This window comes from Nematolebias whitei, chromosome 3 (assembly GCF_014905685.2).
Source record: "Nematolebias whitei isolate Nwh7 chromosome 3, NemWhi1, whole genome shotgun sequence".
Classification (NCBI taxonomy): Eukaryota; Metazoa; Chordata; class Actinopteri; order Cyprinodontiformes; family Rivulidae; genus Nematolebias; species Nematolebias whitei.
This window is the reverse complement of record NC_056500.1, coordinates 2,647,581-2,662,286: the sequence shown is the minus strand read 5'-3', so window position 1 is coordinate 2,662,286 and position 14,706 is coordinate 2,647,581. Positions and strand designations below refer to the sequence as shown.

The window sequence follows — 14,706 nt, the reverse complement described above, 5'->3', positions numbered from 1 at the left end:
TGTGCACACACTCTGTTGTTCTGTGCACACACTCTGTTGTTCTGTGCACACACTCTATTGTTCTGTGCACACACTCTGTTGTTCTGTGCACACACTCTGTTGTTCTGTGCACACACTCTTCTGACACTCGTGTCCGAGCTCAGTTGGATCCACATCTGCTGCAGTGTAGAGGAAATCTCTGTGTGTGTCTTGCCTGTCTTAAGCAACTTTTTGATTAATGCCAAGTGTGTTTCCAGCGATGTCATAGATATGCACGCACACACACCACACGCACACACAAACAACTTCCAGGTCACACATTTGATAGAAAACAAAAATCAAAATCAAATGAGTGCGCAGGACAGTTTTTCAAAGTTTGATTTTTGATGTGAGGTTAAAGTTAAAAATACAGAAAACAGTGATGTATTTTTTGAACACCACATAAAAAGACCGGGTGTCATTACCGCCAACGTGAATAACAATCTTACCGTATTTAGCTTTAGCCTTAGTCAGCAGTTTCAGATAAGATTCTATGTCGCCCGCTCTGGCCCCCGGAATGCATTTGACTATGGCCGCTGGAGTCCCTAAAGCCACGTTTTGGACTATGGAGCTTCCAATAACCAGGGTCTTCTTCTCAGCGGGTGTGTCACTGAGCGAGGAAAATCTATTAGAAACGTGAACGGGTCAGTGGTGAACTGGGGGGCTTAGCCTTAGCACTATGCTTGCTCCGGACCGTCACCCAGCCGGCCTGAGGTTCCAGACTGCTAACTGGAGCTAGCTTCAGTGGCTTTGCGCTGTCTAAGGGGACCTGGCTAGCTAATGGTATTTCATCAACACGGAGACGATCTTCTAGTTCAAACAGCCTCTCCTCCAAAGCTACCATAATACATTTGTTACATACCATTATCGTTAAAGGAAGTAGTGGAATAACTTAAACATCTGACACACAAAGTGATAAAACCAGAAGCTATGCTAAGCTAACATTAGCAAGAGCTAGCAGATCTCCAATACACTGATAAAAACCAGAAGTCTTGAATGATAAAAGACCGCAGTGAAGTTGGTTTTAGGTTGGATGATCGAGCGTTGTGTGAATTTGATGCAAGCAGTCACTCAGCAATGGTACGATCTCAGCGTTGCCTGCGTTGAAATCTGCCAGTTAGCTCAAGCACTCTGCAGCACCTCGTGACTGTGTCCCAGGTATCTCAAAAACATAAGGACACTAACGACAAATTCAAGGAACAGAAAAACAGTTTATAACAAGGGCGACTCGCCTGAAGTTCTGATCAGAGCTGCGTTTTCGGAGCGTCCTCTTCCCAACACAATCGGAAGTGATTATTGATTTAAAGAGTTTATGTCAGTAAGTGGATGAAAAGTTTAAAATCAAGTTTGTTTTCTTATCGTCTCTTTCTTCTGTCTGCCTAGATGTCCCACAGCATCAGGTCTGGAAGGAGGAGAAGGTTCTCACTGAGCAGCAGCTTAGGATTCAGGGGAAGAGCTCCAGTTTGGACCAGGAGGAACCAGAAACTCCAGAGGAGGAACCAGAACTTTCACAGCTGAAAGAGGAACAGGAGGAACTCTGTGTCAGTCGGGACGAAGCACAGCTTTCACTGAAACAGGAAGCTCCTGCTCATGAGGACAGAATTCACTGGGAACCAGAGCCAAATTGGGACCAGTTATTTTCTCAGAACTCTCCTGAAGCTGACCAGGATCAGGCAGGAAGCTGGTCTGAAGACCCTGGATCCAGCAGAGAACAGGAGCTGAAGCGAAACCAGAGAAGTCCAGAAACCAGAGAACTCAGAAATGTTGTGGACTGTCCAGAACGAAAGAAGTCCAGAACCTATGATGCAACTGTGAAGCCGTTTCAGTGTGATTCATGTGGCAAACGTTTCTCAAAGGGTTCTCACCTGAACGATCACGTTAGAACCCACACAGGTGAGAAGCCCTTCTCCTGTCTGACCTGTGGGAAAAATTTCAGGCACACACAAAGTTTAATATTCCACACAAGAGTTCACACGGGAGAGAGACCATATCCATGTGAACTCTGTGGGAAAGGGTTCACCCAGAGTTCTCACCTGACCACTCACCTGAGGACTCACACAGGTGAGAGGCCTTTCTCCTGTCCCATCTGTAGGAAGAGCTTCAGCCAAAAGGGGAATTTAGTCAAACACATGAGGACTCACTGTGACGGGGATGGTTAGTCCTGTTAGACTTGTTGGTTCTGAGTTTTTTAAACCCAGCTGGAGTCTGAAACTACAGAAGGTCATCAGTGCCACAGTGGATTGCTTTCCCCCCCAGAATTCTGAAAATAAATAAATAAAATAGTTGTGGGCCTAATCTTCTTTTGTATAAAATCCAACAAGAAAAACAATAAACAAGTTCTGTTTGTTGAATAGGCGCCGCAGCAAACTCAGTCTTATAAATAGCACCTTCTCATAGTGAATCAACCAGTTTGCTGCTGACAGAACCAGCTGTTCACATTTAAAAGGAGCACAAGTTAGGAGTCATCAGGACTCTGTAACACAGAGCGGACTGAGTCCCCACTAAAGGCTCCAGTATACTCGTGCGGACCTTTTTCCGTAAAGACTTGATGCACACTGTCCGCAGAGGGTTGAGACTTCATCCTCGAGCATCCACCCTGAGCGGCTGCAGACTAGCTCCGCAGGCAAGGGGCATTTACCTTCGGACAAATTGAAGTTGACGATTGGTCATTTGCTGACACGCCCACTGGATTGACAGGTCATACAAAAAAAAAACGAGAGTTGGCAGCCCCAGCCGCAGCGGTGTTCTGTGTTTATATGTTGTTAATAAAAAGTTCTAAAAAAATAAAAAACAGGGAGCACTGGTCCTGCAATCCACACATCAGACCAGCCCACCAGGAAATCTCCAGCCCCTCCCGCAGCCACGCTGGACCTGAGTTTAATTTGCTCGTGACAAATTCCTTCATTTCTCACCATTTCAGTCATGGCGTCAACAGACAAGGAGGAAAAGATCACTTGACTCTTGGGGGGTGGAAAACGCAAGAAAAGACCATTAAACCAGATCAGGGATGAAGAAGGGAAATTTAATACATTGGTGTCACATACGAAACAGTTTGTCGCCGGGCAGTTCATTGTGCGACACCAAGTACGTGTACATGGTCGTAGAAATTAGGGATGCACCAATCCACTTTTTTTTTTACTTCCAATCCGATCCCGATACCTAAATCTGGATTATTGGCCGATATTGATCCAGTTCTGATATCATGCTCATCAATGATTTTATATGAGGCTGTAATAATCTCTCAAGTACAATTTGTACAAATATATGCAAGCATGTCGAAAAAGGCAACTTGAGGTAAGTTTGATTAATGTTGGATAAGTTTTAAAGTTAGAATTAAATTCTGCTAACACAAAACGTGTTTTTTCCCCCCTAGCTTTAAAGTGGATATTAAAGAGATTTAAGTGAATGTTTAAAGTTATTTTATATTTTTTTTAATACAAGGGAGATATAAGAATTTTTGTCTTCTTTCTGCACTCTTTTCATTCAATGTTTTGTTTTTGATTATAATTTGTTTCGTCTCTTAAATGAATAAATAAAATAAAAACAGTAAATGGCTTTAAACATCTGCTAAGTTCACGACATAAACCAACACAGACATGTTTTTTAGTATTTTACATCACTTTATGTAGCTGTTTTTGTTTCGTTTTATTTAAATATAATTTTCTTTTAATTTTGAATTCATATGTTTTTTTATGATTGTCTACTGTTGTTCTGATAAATATCTCCTGGAGAGTAAACTATATCTTGGCTGCAAGTATCAAGCTGTGAACTCCTGTTTTCTACAACTGATAGGAGTTGGTCATGAATCATGATGAAGTTTAGCAACTTCTCTGTAAACATTCGAGCTCCGGGGCTTCAGCGATTCTTCTTGTTCAGTCCGCAGCAGGCAGCCTGATTTCAGTCAGCCGCGCTCAGTCTTCTCCTCCTCAGAGACGGGCAGACGGAGCACGGCTGGCCGGGGTCGAGTTGCCCGTTTCAGGTTCAGCAAGAGCAGCAGACCGCTGAAGCCCCGGTGCTTGAATGTCCAATGGACACGGGCACCAGTGACCCCACGACCCAAAAAGGAAGAAGCGGGTAAAGATGATGGATGGATGCATGTGTATTCTGCTTCTTTTGATTGTTCATGTATTTTTTTGTACAATTAGAAAATGCTACTGGATGCATCAAAGAATCCATCCATCCAACCAACCAACCAACCAACAAATAAAATACACATAACCTTCATGCAAAGTCTTTATTTGTTCATTTAGTTGAATTAAAAACACAAATGTACAAAATGTTAATTCCAGAGGCCTCAGGATGAATAAACTCAGGAACAACAGTCTGAAGAACAGAAACTTTATTTCTGTTTGTTTTTAACGTAAAGAAAGAAAACAGGATACTTTCAAAATAAATTCCTGTTAAACAAAACCAGCAGGAGCTATGACTTCCTGTTGGTTCAGCAGAGAAGATGGCCGCCACAGTTAACAAAGTATAAATCTACAGAGAATACATCAGAGTACACATTACTACTATGTTGGTACAAACAACAAATACTACACATGCAACACGTTCCTCCACACTGCAGGGACATGATCCATTTACCAAATAAAAAGTTTTTAACTTTGTTTTCTAAACAAATTTTCCTTTTTGTTTTGGTTCTAAAGCTTCATATTCCTCTTCAGCATCCTCTGTCAGAAGAACCAACATGTCATCAAAGATCTCTAAAGAAGAAAACTGGAGCTCCGAACAGAACTTAAACATAAAAAGCCTCTCAGAACAATCAGTCGATTTAATTTAGAACTATGACCTCAGTTCAGGTTTTATCTGATTTTTCCATCTCGTATCGGGACAAAACCCCAAATATCTTTCAGAACCACCCGCCAACTCTCGGGTGTCCACTGAGCAAGTTCAAGAAGAATCTCTGAGCGGTGACTGTTGGCGACAAAGTTTCTAAAACGTTTAGAAACATTACGAAAGTGCTCACCTTCCATGTTTTTAACATGTTACAATGATTTTGAAAGTTTTTCTTGCAGATTTTTCTGAGCCGCCATGACTTTCTACAAACTCTAGAGCTGTATTTGATATTGTTGATATATTTTATATAAATGCAGTCTTGTGGCAGGTTTCGTTCTAAACGTGTCGTGTTTCAAAGTTAAAAAAAAATGTATTTTCTTATAATTTTCTTCTTCCCACAGCCCCAGCCTGATGAGAAGCCAGCATATTTCTTTTTGTTTGCATCAAAATCCAAAACTTTATTTATCTACTCATTAAAAACTAATATTACCGTGTTATTTTAGTAGCTCACGTGATACAATTTTTAAAAAGACCACAGAAGTGTGAAACTAGGAAATGTTAGCATCTGCAAAATATTTAAACCAATTTATCACTAAATTTGTCAGTGAGTGGAATTTCAAGTGTTTAACCAAACTAATTCTGAGACAGAAACTTAAAACCATAACAGCTGTCAAAATACATGACTTCTAGTTTCTGAATCGAGTTTAACATGTGCATCAATGATGATAAAATAACCTCTAAATACGCAACATCCATAACTAAATGCCACCTGAATAATTTGTTCTAAACTCAGCAGTCCTGTTGCCAACATTTATGAGATGTTCGTTTACATTCAAACAAAGGACTTCACCTTGGACATTCTTGACAGATGTATGTAATGTAGAATCAAAAAACACTGAGAAGCTGTGAGTTGACAGCTGTTATGCCTTTAAAGTAGAAGACGTCATCAGTTCTCGTGCAGGGAGTTAGTTTTTTTGAGTGTTGGCTAAAACAGGCTTCTCACCTGGGTGAGTTTTCACATGAACAGCCAAACGACTTCTTACACTGAAACTTTTCCCACAGGTTCCACAACAAAAAGGTTTCTCACCCGTGTGAGTTCTCATGTGGCGAGTCAGATGACTTCTTAAAATGAATTTTTTCTTACATGTCAGACATGAGTACGGTTTCTCACCTGTGTGAGATCTCATATGAATAATCAGGTAACTTTTCACACTGAAGTTTTTCCCACAGGTGACGCATGGATAGGGCTTCTCACCTGTGTGTCTTCTCATGTGAACAGTCAGGCTACCATGATGGTTGAAGGATTTGCCACAGATTTTACAAGGGTATGGTTTTTCACCGGTGTGTGTTCTCATGTGTCGGTCCAGGTTGCACTTCCTGCTAAAGCTGTTTCCACAGATAACGCACAGGAATGTCTGATCATCTGTGTGCGTTCTCATGTGTGCACTCAGATATGTTTTCTCTCTGAAACTTTTCCCACAGGTCAGGCATGGGAAAGGCTTCTCACAAGAGTGCGTTTTCATGTGAGCTGTCAAGCGGCCATTTTGACTAAAACTTTTAAAACACACTTCACATGTGTACAGCTTCTCATTTGTGTGAGTTTTCATGTGAATAGTCAAGCTTGTTTTTACTCTAAAACTTTTCCCACATGTCACACATGGGAAAGGTTTCTCACCAGAATGAATTCTCATATGGAGAATCATCTGACTTTTAAGACTAAAACTTCTTCCACAGGTCAGACAGGGGAACGGTTTCTCACCAGTGTGGGTTCTCATGTGGGTAATTAAATGACTTTTTACAGTGAAATGTTTCCCACAGCTCAAACAAGGGAAAGGTTTCTCACCTGAATGAGTTCTCATGTGAGTCATCAAGTTACTTCTTGATCCAAACCCCTTTTCACAGATGTGACATGAGTATGGTTTCTCTCCTGTATGAATTCTCACATGAGTAATCAAATGACTCTTCACAACAAAACTTTTCCCACAGGTCTGACATGGGAAAGGCTTCTCACCAGTGTGCGTTCTCATGTGAGAAATTAAACTACCTCTTGCGCTGAAACTTTTTCCACAGGTCATACACAGGAAGGGTTTCTCACCTGTGTGAGTTCTCATGTGAGAAGTTAAACTGGCATTGTCACTTAGAGATTTCCCACATACTTCACAGGCGTATGGATTCTCTCCTGCATGAAACCTCATATGATTGGTTAAGTTGCTGTTCCGGGTAAAACTTTTCCCACACATATCACATGTGTACGAAGTCTCACCTGTATGAGTTTTCATGTGGAAAGTTAAGTTACTGTTCCGAGTGAAAGCTTTCCCACAGACTTCACACGTGTACAGTGTTTTCTCTGTGGCGGGTTTCTGCTCTTTTGAATTGCTGGTGTTGTCTACAAGACAGTTTGTCTTATGTTGTCTCTTCTTTGGGTTTGGCTTCTGGTTTCTGCTGGATCTGGAGCCTTTAGCTTTGCTTCCTTTGTGGTTTTGGTTCTCAGCTTCAAGAGAGTTAGAGTCCGACTGGTCTATATTTGGTTCTGGTTCGCTCGGATCGCTCTCCTCAAAGTCAACAGTCACCATGACAGTATCAGCCTCCTGCTTCGGCTCCAGCAGCTCTTCATCCTGGCTGTTGTTCAGCTCCTCCTCTTCTTCATTGATCTGTAGATGTCCTGGCTCCTTTTCCTCTTTGATCTCTGGAAGTTCTGGTCCATCCGGTTCTTCTTTTATCAGCAGAGGTTTCTGTTTGTCTTGGTCCAGACTCAAGGTCCTCTCTTGGACATCAAGTACCTCCTGAGTCTTAACAGACATGATGTTGATGGTCTGAGGGGAAAGAAAAGAAAAAAAAAAACAGGAAAAAAATTATTATAACTGTTTTTGACAAATTTACAGAAAAACCTGAAAATGTTCAATTATTTTCTACATTAACAGCTGAGAGAAACAGATCCAACATTCAGAAAAAAATATTTTAGGTATCAGAACGCCAGAAATACTGAGTCAGAAGAAGTTAGTTCTGTAAGCAGACAGGGGGGTCATTACTTCATCAACTGGTTTTGAGCTTGATCAGATGCTCAAACACTCAAAAACCTATTATTTTTTTCAGCCAGTGAATACAATGTTGCTTAACAGTTTTACTGCAGTTCCAGTGTTTCCCCTACTGTTATTCAAGGAGGATGCCCCGCCCTATCAACAGACGCGAGCACCCCGCCTACCAAAATGTTCTCCTTTGCCTACAATCCCCACCCCCGACAACTGGGTCTTTAGTTGTCCTGACAGCGATAAACTAGCAGTGCACAATACAGACGCACTAGCTAAAATGCTACAAACAGATGTAGCGTTCTATTCCTCTCAAGCGTTCCCCCGGTTAACAACTGCAGCACTAAAGTAGGGCTAAACTAGCATGCAGCAACACAGACGTGTCTCCATCTCCTCTCCCACTTTGTTGACAAAAATCCTTGAAGAAATGAGCGCACTGCAAAGGCAAGTGTCCTAGGGGAAACACTGATTTCTGTCACATTTCAACAGGAACCTTTAACAATCTGCTGGTGAACTGAATGGATAAACCCTTTAATTACACAGACATTGTCTAGGTGGCACGTCCCTTCAGTCGGTGGCACATCCCTGCTATCAGTGTTGAGGTAGCACATCCCTGCCATTGGTGGCATGTTCCTGCCCTCAGTGTCAAAGTGGCACGTCCCTGCCATTGGTGTTGAGGTGGCACATCCTTTTAAGGGACAGGTGATGGTAATGATGATATTTAATAAAGCTGAACTTAAAACTAGGGGTGTGTCAAGTAAGGTCGTTTAGAATAAAATCGGCTCTGCCATGGACACCCAAATGTGACAGATTTGTACTCTACACTATGATTAAAGTGGAGTACAATATCACATAAAGTCATCATAATAGAATATACGGTATTGTATTCATGCATGATGTGATTATTGTATTCCATATTACATCCTGTGATTAAGGTGAAGTAAAATGAATGAAATGTATATGAATTCATGCTGCGTTCTGGGAGAGAGGGAAAAGGCAAGTTGACGGAGCTAATATCTGGGGAGGCCTAACAACATTCCAGAGAGATGCAGCATTTCCTTTGGAATGCTGCAGGCTGACCTCAGCAGAACAGTGTGTAAGTACCTTGTAAACAGCATTGCATGTAGAAATCGAGCAAAGCAGCCCTCTTTACCATAAAAGGAAACGGGCTGTAGGAAAGATTGTGTGTCATGACTGGTGAGCTGAGAAGCCGAGCAGTAACACAACTTGATGCCTTAAAAAGGCACAAAGACAACTACAACCAATCATTAACTAGATCAAACTAGTAAGGGGGAAAAACTGGGTTTGATCAGCAAACTCAAAGTCAATAAAAGTCAAGCCCAGTAGTAGGACAGTGCTGAATGGACTGTGGTAGTCTAAAGAGTAGGACGATGTGGCTGCATCCCCAGGAGCTACATAGAGGAACCTGGAACAGTTCATAAGAGAATTTTTATTCATCAAGATGGGAATACCTTTTGTTCAGTCGGGCTGACGCCAGACCAGATTCCTCAGGATCAGGACAGCTTTTGGAGAGTTAAGGGAGATTTCTTCCAGGGCTCTTGAAGAGATATTATCATGCCATTTTCCAAAAGTATTCGGGCAGAAATGGTGAGCGACTCCTACCCATTGTCCAAACTACATTTTTTTGTTGATTTGCTTTTTTTTTTTTTTTTTTGAATGTCCAGAGGACCAGATTTAACTTTTTTAGATGAAATAACAGTGTTTCAAAATTAGGCGGTAGAGTCAGGATGAGAGAGTGTTGTTTTGCTTCCAGCATTCTTGAAAAGTCATTGCATAAATTGTGTGCTGTCAAGGTGGTTTGTAACAGGTTTGGCTAAACTTGGTTGGTTGGTTTGTGAGACAGACTTAGATGTTTGAGGGGTTTTAACCTGCCTTGGGGCTCCAAGTGCATAACAGTCCACTGTATTAGGAACAGGCTGGTCTATAAAGACAATTCAAGAGTTAGGAGACAGGACTCTCCAACCTGGCTCATCGGAGTCAGGGGAGCCACACCTTGTGGACACCCAAGGACCTTGAATGTCACATAAACCAATAAGACAGTCCCTGGAACCAGGCATGAACTCTCTGTCATTAGAATTTTTTAAAATAATCATATGTAATCAATTATAATGTGCTGATAACGCTGTATCCCTGCAAATCCTTGATTAAAGCAAAGCATAAAATGTAAAATTCTGGACTATCAAAAGTTAGAGAAGCTTGGTTCAATTTCATCAGAAAAAGGAGGTTTTTAAAGGTTTTGCAGCTTGGATCAAACAACACCCTGGAATCTTGTACCTAGATTCTGAAAACTACCAGATCAGTAACAATTGCAGTTATACAATAGGAGGTGAGCGGCCTAAAAATGCCAGTTTCCCCTTGATCAACGTCCCAACCCCGACTACTAGGTTGGACGAGTCTCGGGGTGAGATAAGGGTGTGGCTCGCAACTGATGGTCGTGAACAGTCTGGGTGAATCACCTCCAACACAGCCTTAAACAGAACTAATCTAACGTCATTCTGGGTAAAGCTCAAGTGCTAGATTGGTCCGATATACCCCTTAGAGGAGAGGCTGCAGTGGGGGTTTGCCATAACTCAAGTGGTAGTCTCACTGGGTAGAAAAACAGGTGATTTATTGGCCCTGATTTCTTTAATTTTGGGAAATCGGCTGATACTTGCATGAGAAACAGATTTTACAGATTTTTTTAGTTTTAACAATTGTCTGAACTTCATTTATATTTCAGAGCACTACCTCATGGCCAGTTAAAACAAGTTTGTATTGTTTATACTATATTGTTTCATAAAATAAGATTGGAAAATTGAAGGTTAATTGTGACTTTAAAACTCCTGACAGTGTCGCTTATAAAACAAAATCGGCAGGTCAGGCTTTTTAGAAATCTGTGATCGGTCAGAAAACTGCAATCGGTGCACCCCTACTTAAAACTGTTAAAAATAATATAACTGCATTCTTCTTTCAAATATAACACTCAGTGAGCAGACTTTATTGATTATGCATGAACTGGTAAGGCTGGTGATTTTGAAAAGTGAATATATTTTTTAAACTAAATGCAAAGTTTCTGTGTTTCCTCAAGGGTCTTTCCTCATGAAACTGCTCTACTTAAGGTTTTTAACGACATTCTCCTATTCAGACGCTGGTGATTCTGTGCTCCTTCTCTTACTGGACCTCACATCTGCCTTTGATACAATCGACCACAAGATCCTCATTGCGAGGTTAGAGCAGTGGGTGGGCATCACTGGGTCAGCCCTCGAATGGTTTAGATCTTACCTCGCTGACAGGTCCTTTTGTGTCTCCATCAAAGATTTTAGTTCAGCCTCGGCAGCGCTTAAATGGGGGGTACCGCAAGGGTCCATCCTTGGTCCTCTTTTATTTTCTTTATACCTGCTGCCACTAGGTGCTATTTTCAGGAAACATAACATACCTTTTCATTTTTACGCCGACGACTGCCAAATCTACTTCCCCCTCAGACTCAACGGTACTCGCTCTATTCAACCGTTACTGGACTGCCTGGCTGACATCAGAGATTGGATGGCTTTAAATTTCTTGAGTTTCAACGAGAAGAAATCTGAAGTTATGCTGTTTCCTCCCAATGACACAATCACCAACCACTGCATCGACCTATCCGTTCTGTCACCGTTAGTGAAACAAAGAGTCACTAATCTAGGAGTGATACTTGACCCTTCTCTGAAACTCAACAATCATGTAAATATGATTGTTAAATCCTGCTTTTTCCAGCTGAGGAGACTGTCTAAGCTGAAGCCCATATTGTCCAGAAATAACCTGGAGACAGTAATTCATGCATTCATTACATCCAGGCTCGACTATTGCAACTCACTCCTTTTTGGTATCAGTCAGACCTCCATAGCTAGACTCCAACTGGTCCAAAATGCAGCAGTCCGGTTTTGGACCAGCACAAGCAAAAGAGAGCACATTACTCCTGTTTTGGCCTCCCTACACTGGCTTCCGGTTCACCTTCGAATCAAATTCAAAATACTCTTGTATGTCTATAAATCACTAAACAGCTCTGCCCCCTCCTATCTTACTGATCTGCTCCAGCCGTATGTCCCACCACGTTCTCTCAGATCAGCAGACCAGTTGCTCCTAACAGTCCCAGGAACCCGTCTCAAGCGCAGAGGTGACAGGGCCTTCTCTGTAGCAGGACCAAGACTTTGGAATGAGTTACCTCTGCTCGTTAGACAGGCCCCCTCCCTCACAGTTTTTAAATCTTGCTTAAAAACACACTTCTATTCCCTGGCTTTCTGCACTGTGTGATCTGTGCTGAGTCTGTGTGCATCACACTGTGTTGGTCATGTTGCAGTTGTTGTTGTTATCCATTATTGTTTTTGTTGGTTTCTACTTTTTGGTGTCCTGTTATGTAATCTGTTGCTATGTCCTTGCTCTGTTTGTCCCTGTACAGCACTTTGGTGTGCTTTGTCACTGTTTAAAGTGCTTTATAAATAAATTGGTATTGGTGTAATAAATCTGTTTGCTGTCTGGTGGTCTCACACACCAGCTATCAACACTCCATCACATTATGGATCCACAAAGCTGGTTGACAGTTTCACATGTGGACCGCTTCACATCAAAGGAGTGGCAGGGGCTGGTTGGCTTGGACCCTCTTCGCTGCCTCGTTCCATCCAGAAATCCCACTGAAGCAGCCAGAAGAAGTCAAAGGCCCAGAGTGCAGAGTTTTATGAAAGATGTACACATGTTTTGTTTTGTTGTTTTTAAAAAACAAACACCTTTTCTATCCTGACGACTGACCGGCTGCAGTTTTAAACTCTTATTTCAGTCACTTTAGCTGCAATTTGGAGTTACCTGTACTCGTTTTGTCTCTGCTCCAGATGTTTTTCATGTTTTACTTCCAACCACTGATCTTCTGACATCTTTTCTATTCAATTCAATTTCTAAAGCTCCAAGTCACAACAGAAGTCGTCTCAGGGACTGAACAGAAACATTCATATATAAAATAATAATTGAACAGAAACATTCATCTATAAAATAATAATTGAACAGAAACATTCATCTATAAAATAATAATTGAACAGAAACATTCATCTATAAAATAATAATTGAACATTATTTATCTGAGGAGCAGCTTTGAGTTTAACTCCATCACTGAACTCTCATCTTGAACAAGCATGAAGGCGACAGTGGAAAGAAAAACTCCTTCATGAGGAAGAAACCTTTAGCAGAACCAGAATCACATGTTAAGATAGAAATAGTATCAAATGAAAACTATTCAATTTTAACAATTCATTTAAGGAAATGAGGTCAGTTTGTCCTCTAGTAGTCTAAGTCTATAGCAGCATAACAACCTAACTATAGGATTTATCAAAAAGGAAAGTTTTAAAACTGGACAATGTGTCAGCCTCATGGACAGAAACTGGAAGTTGGTTCCACAAGAGAGGAGCCTGAGAACTGAAAGATCTTCCTCACATTCTGCTGCTGGAAACTCTAGGAACCACAAGTAAACCTGCAGTCTGAGAGTGAAGTGCTCTGTTAGGAAAATATGGAACAATAAGATCTGTAATATAAGATGGAGCTAGGTTGTTGAGAGCTTTGTAGGTTAGAAGTAAGATTTAGAATTCTATTCTGGATTTGACAGGGAGCCAATGGAGAGAAGCTAAAACTGGAGAGATATGATCTCTCCCAGTAACTCCAGTTAAGACTCTGGCAGCAGCATTTTGGATCAACTGAAGACCATTAGAATTATCATTAGAATTATTATTATTAGAATATCATGAAAAAGTTTATTTATTTCAGTAATTCCATTCAAAAAGTGAAACTTGTATATTATATTCATTCATTACACACAGACTGATATATTTTAAATGTTTATTTCTTTTAATGTTGCTGATAATGAAAACCCCAAATTCAGAAAATTAGAATATTAAGACCAATAAAAAAAGGATTTTTAGAAATGTTGACCAACTTTAAAGTACGAGCATGTTCAGCATCAGTACTTAGTTGTTGCTCCTTGTATCTGGATTACTGCATCACTGCATCGTGTCAGGGAGTGGATCAGTCTGTGTCTCTGCTCAGGTTCTGAGAGCTCAGGTGTTCTGATCGTGGCCTTCGGCTCTTCTGAATTGTTGGCTCTGGTGCATCATCTTCCTCTACACAATACACCATAGATCTTCTATGGAGTTAAGGTCAGGCGAGTTTTCTGACCAATTAAATTAAAGGAATTCCAAGATGGCGCCAGTGTGTAGGGCTTGCTGTTCATCGCTGTCTGTTGTTTTTATTTTTGCTATTTTTACAATGTTTTGCGCAGTGTGTTGACTCATATCTACAGTATGATCATCGGACACTTTTTTGGAGCTCCATAGATCTATGGAATTGCATGCAGAGTTTTTCTACAGCGGTCAGGACTCTCTTCAACCAGTTCTGTCCAAGATTCCTGCTTTCCTACTTCGTGGCCCTGGCCCTTCTCCCTGGAGGTAGAGTTACAGACATCGAGGAAAGCGTGCTGGGGAGTTGGTGAAGCTGAGACACCGTTTGGATTATTCTGCCAAGGATTACAGGGTTCGTTCTGGATCTGACCATCAACTCTCTGACCCATGGTGTTTCAGAGGCCCTGATGCTGGCCAGCTTCCCGTACGCTCAGACCATGTAAACAACTGGAGTTATTTACCTGCGTGCGGCACAAGGAGGTGCTGATCTTCAAAATCTGCGGTCGCTGACGTGCACTTCCCTCACCACTGCTGTGTCTGTTTTGGACCCTATCAGGATATCTTTGATGAACGCAAGATCGGTACCCAACAAGACATTTGTCCCCAGAGACTGCTTTAAAGAGCAGGACTTGAATTTTCTTGAATTTGAGGTTCTGTTCATGTTTCAGTCTCTGGTTCTGTTCATGTTTCAGTCT

General features: G+C 41.4%; 2 protein-coding genes across 2 annotated transcripts in view; one reads left to right on the top strand and one right to left on the bottom strand.

Annotated features, from left to right (window-relative positions):
* The window catches only part of LOC119430372 (zinc finger protein 200), a 3,930-nt gene extending 1,339 nt beyond the window's left edge, over positions 1-2,591 (top strand). The window contains exons 2-3 of the mRNA XM_037697778.1: positions 1,402-1,911; positions 2,584-2,591. Of these exons, the coding sequence (XP_037553706.1) occupies positions 1,402-1,911; positions 2,584-2,591 (518 nt within the window). The remainder of the gene's footprint in view (positions 1-1,401; positions 1,912-2,583) is intronic.
* A 3,168-nt stretch (positions 2,592-5,759) lies between these two features.
* Positions 5,760-8,488, bottom strand: LOC119430371 (gastrula zinc finger protein XlCGF57.1). The gene is made up of 3 exons (XM_037697776.1): positions 8,366-8,488; positions 6,450-7,607; positions 5,760-6,293 (listed from the first exon to the last, which is right to left on the bottom strand). The coding sequence occupies exons 1-3, from the start codon at positions 8,486-8,488 to the stop codon at positions 5,760-5,762; spliced, it is 1,815 nt and encodes a 604-aa protein (XP_037553704.1).
* Between the last annotated feature and the right edge of the window lie 6,218 nt (positions 8,489-14,706).

What these genes read in the sequence shown, in the direction of transcription:
- LOC119430371 (XM_037697776.1), bottom strand. Translation starts at nt 8,488, where the DNA reads ATGGCAGGGACGTGCCACTTTGACACTGAGGGCAGGAACATGCCACCA. An exon ending in GGACGTGCCACCTAGACAAT is followed by an intron (nt 7,608 to 8,365) that starts GTCTGTGTAATT and finishes CTTTCCCCTCAG; the next exon opens with ACCATCAACATCATGTCTGT. An exon ending in GTGAGAAACCTTTCCCATGT is followed by an intron (nt 6,294 to 6,449) that starts GTGACATGTGGG and finishes TCTTGTGAGAAG; the next exon opens with CCTTTCCCATGCCTGACCTG.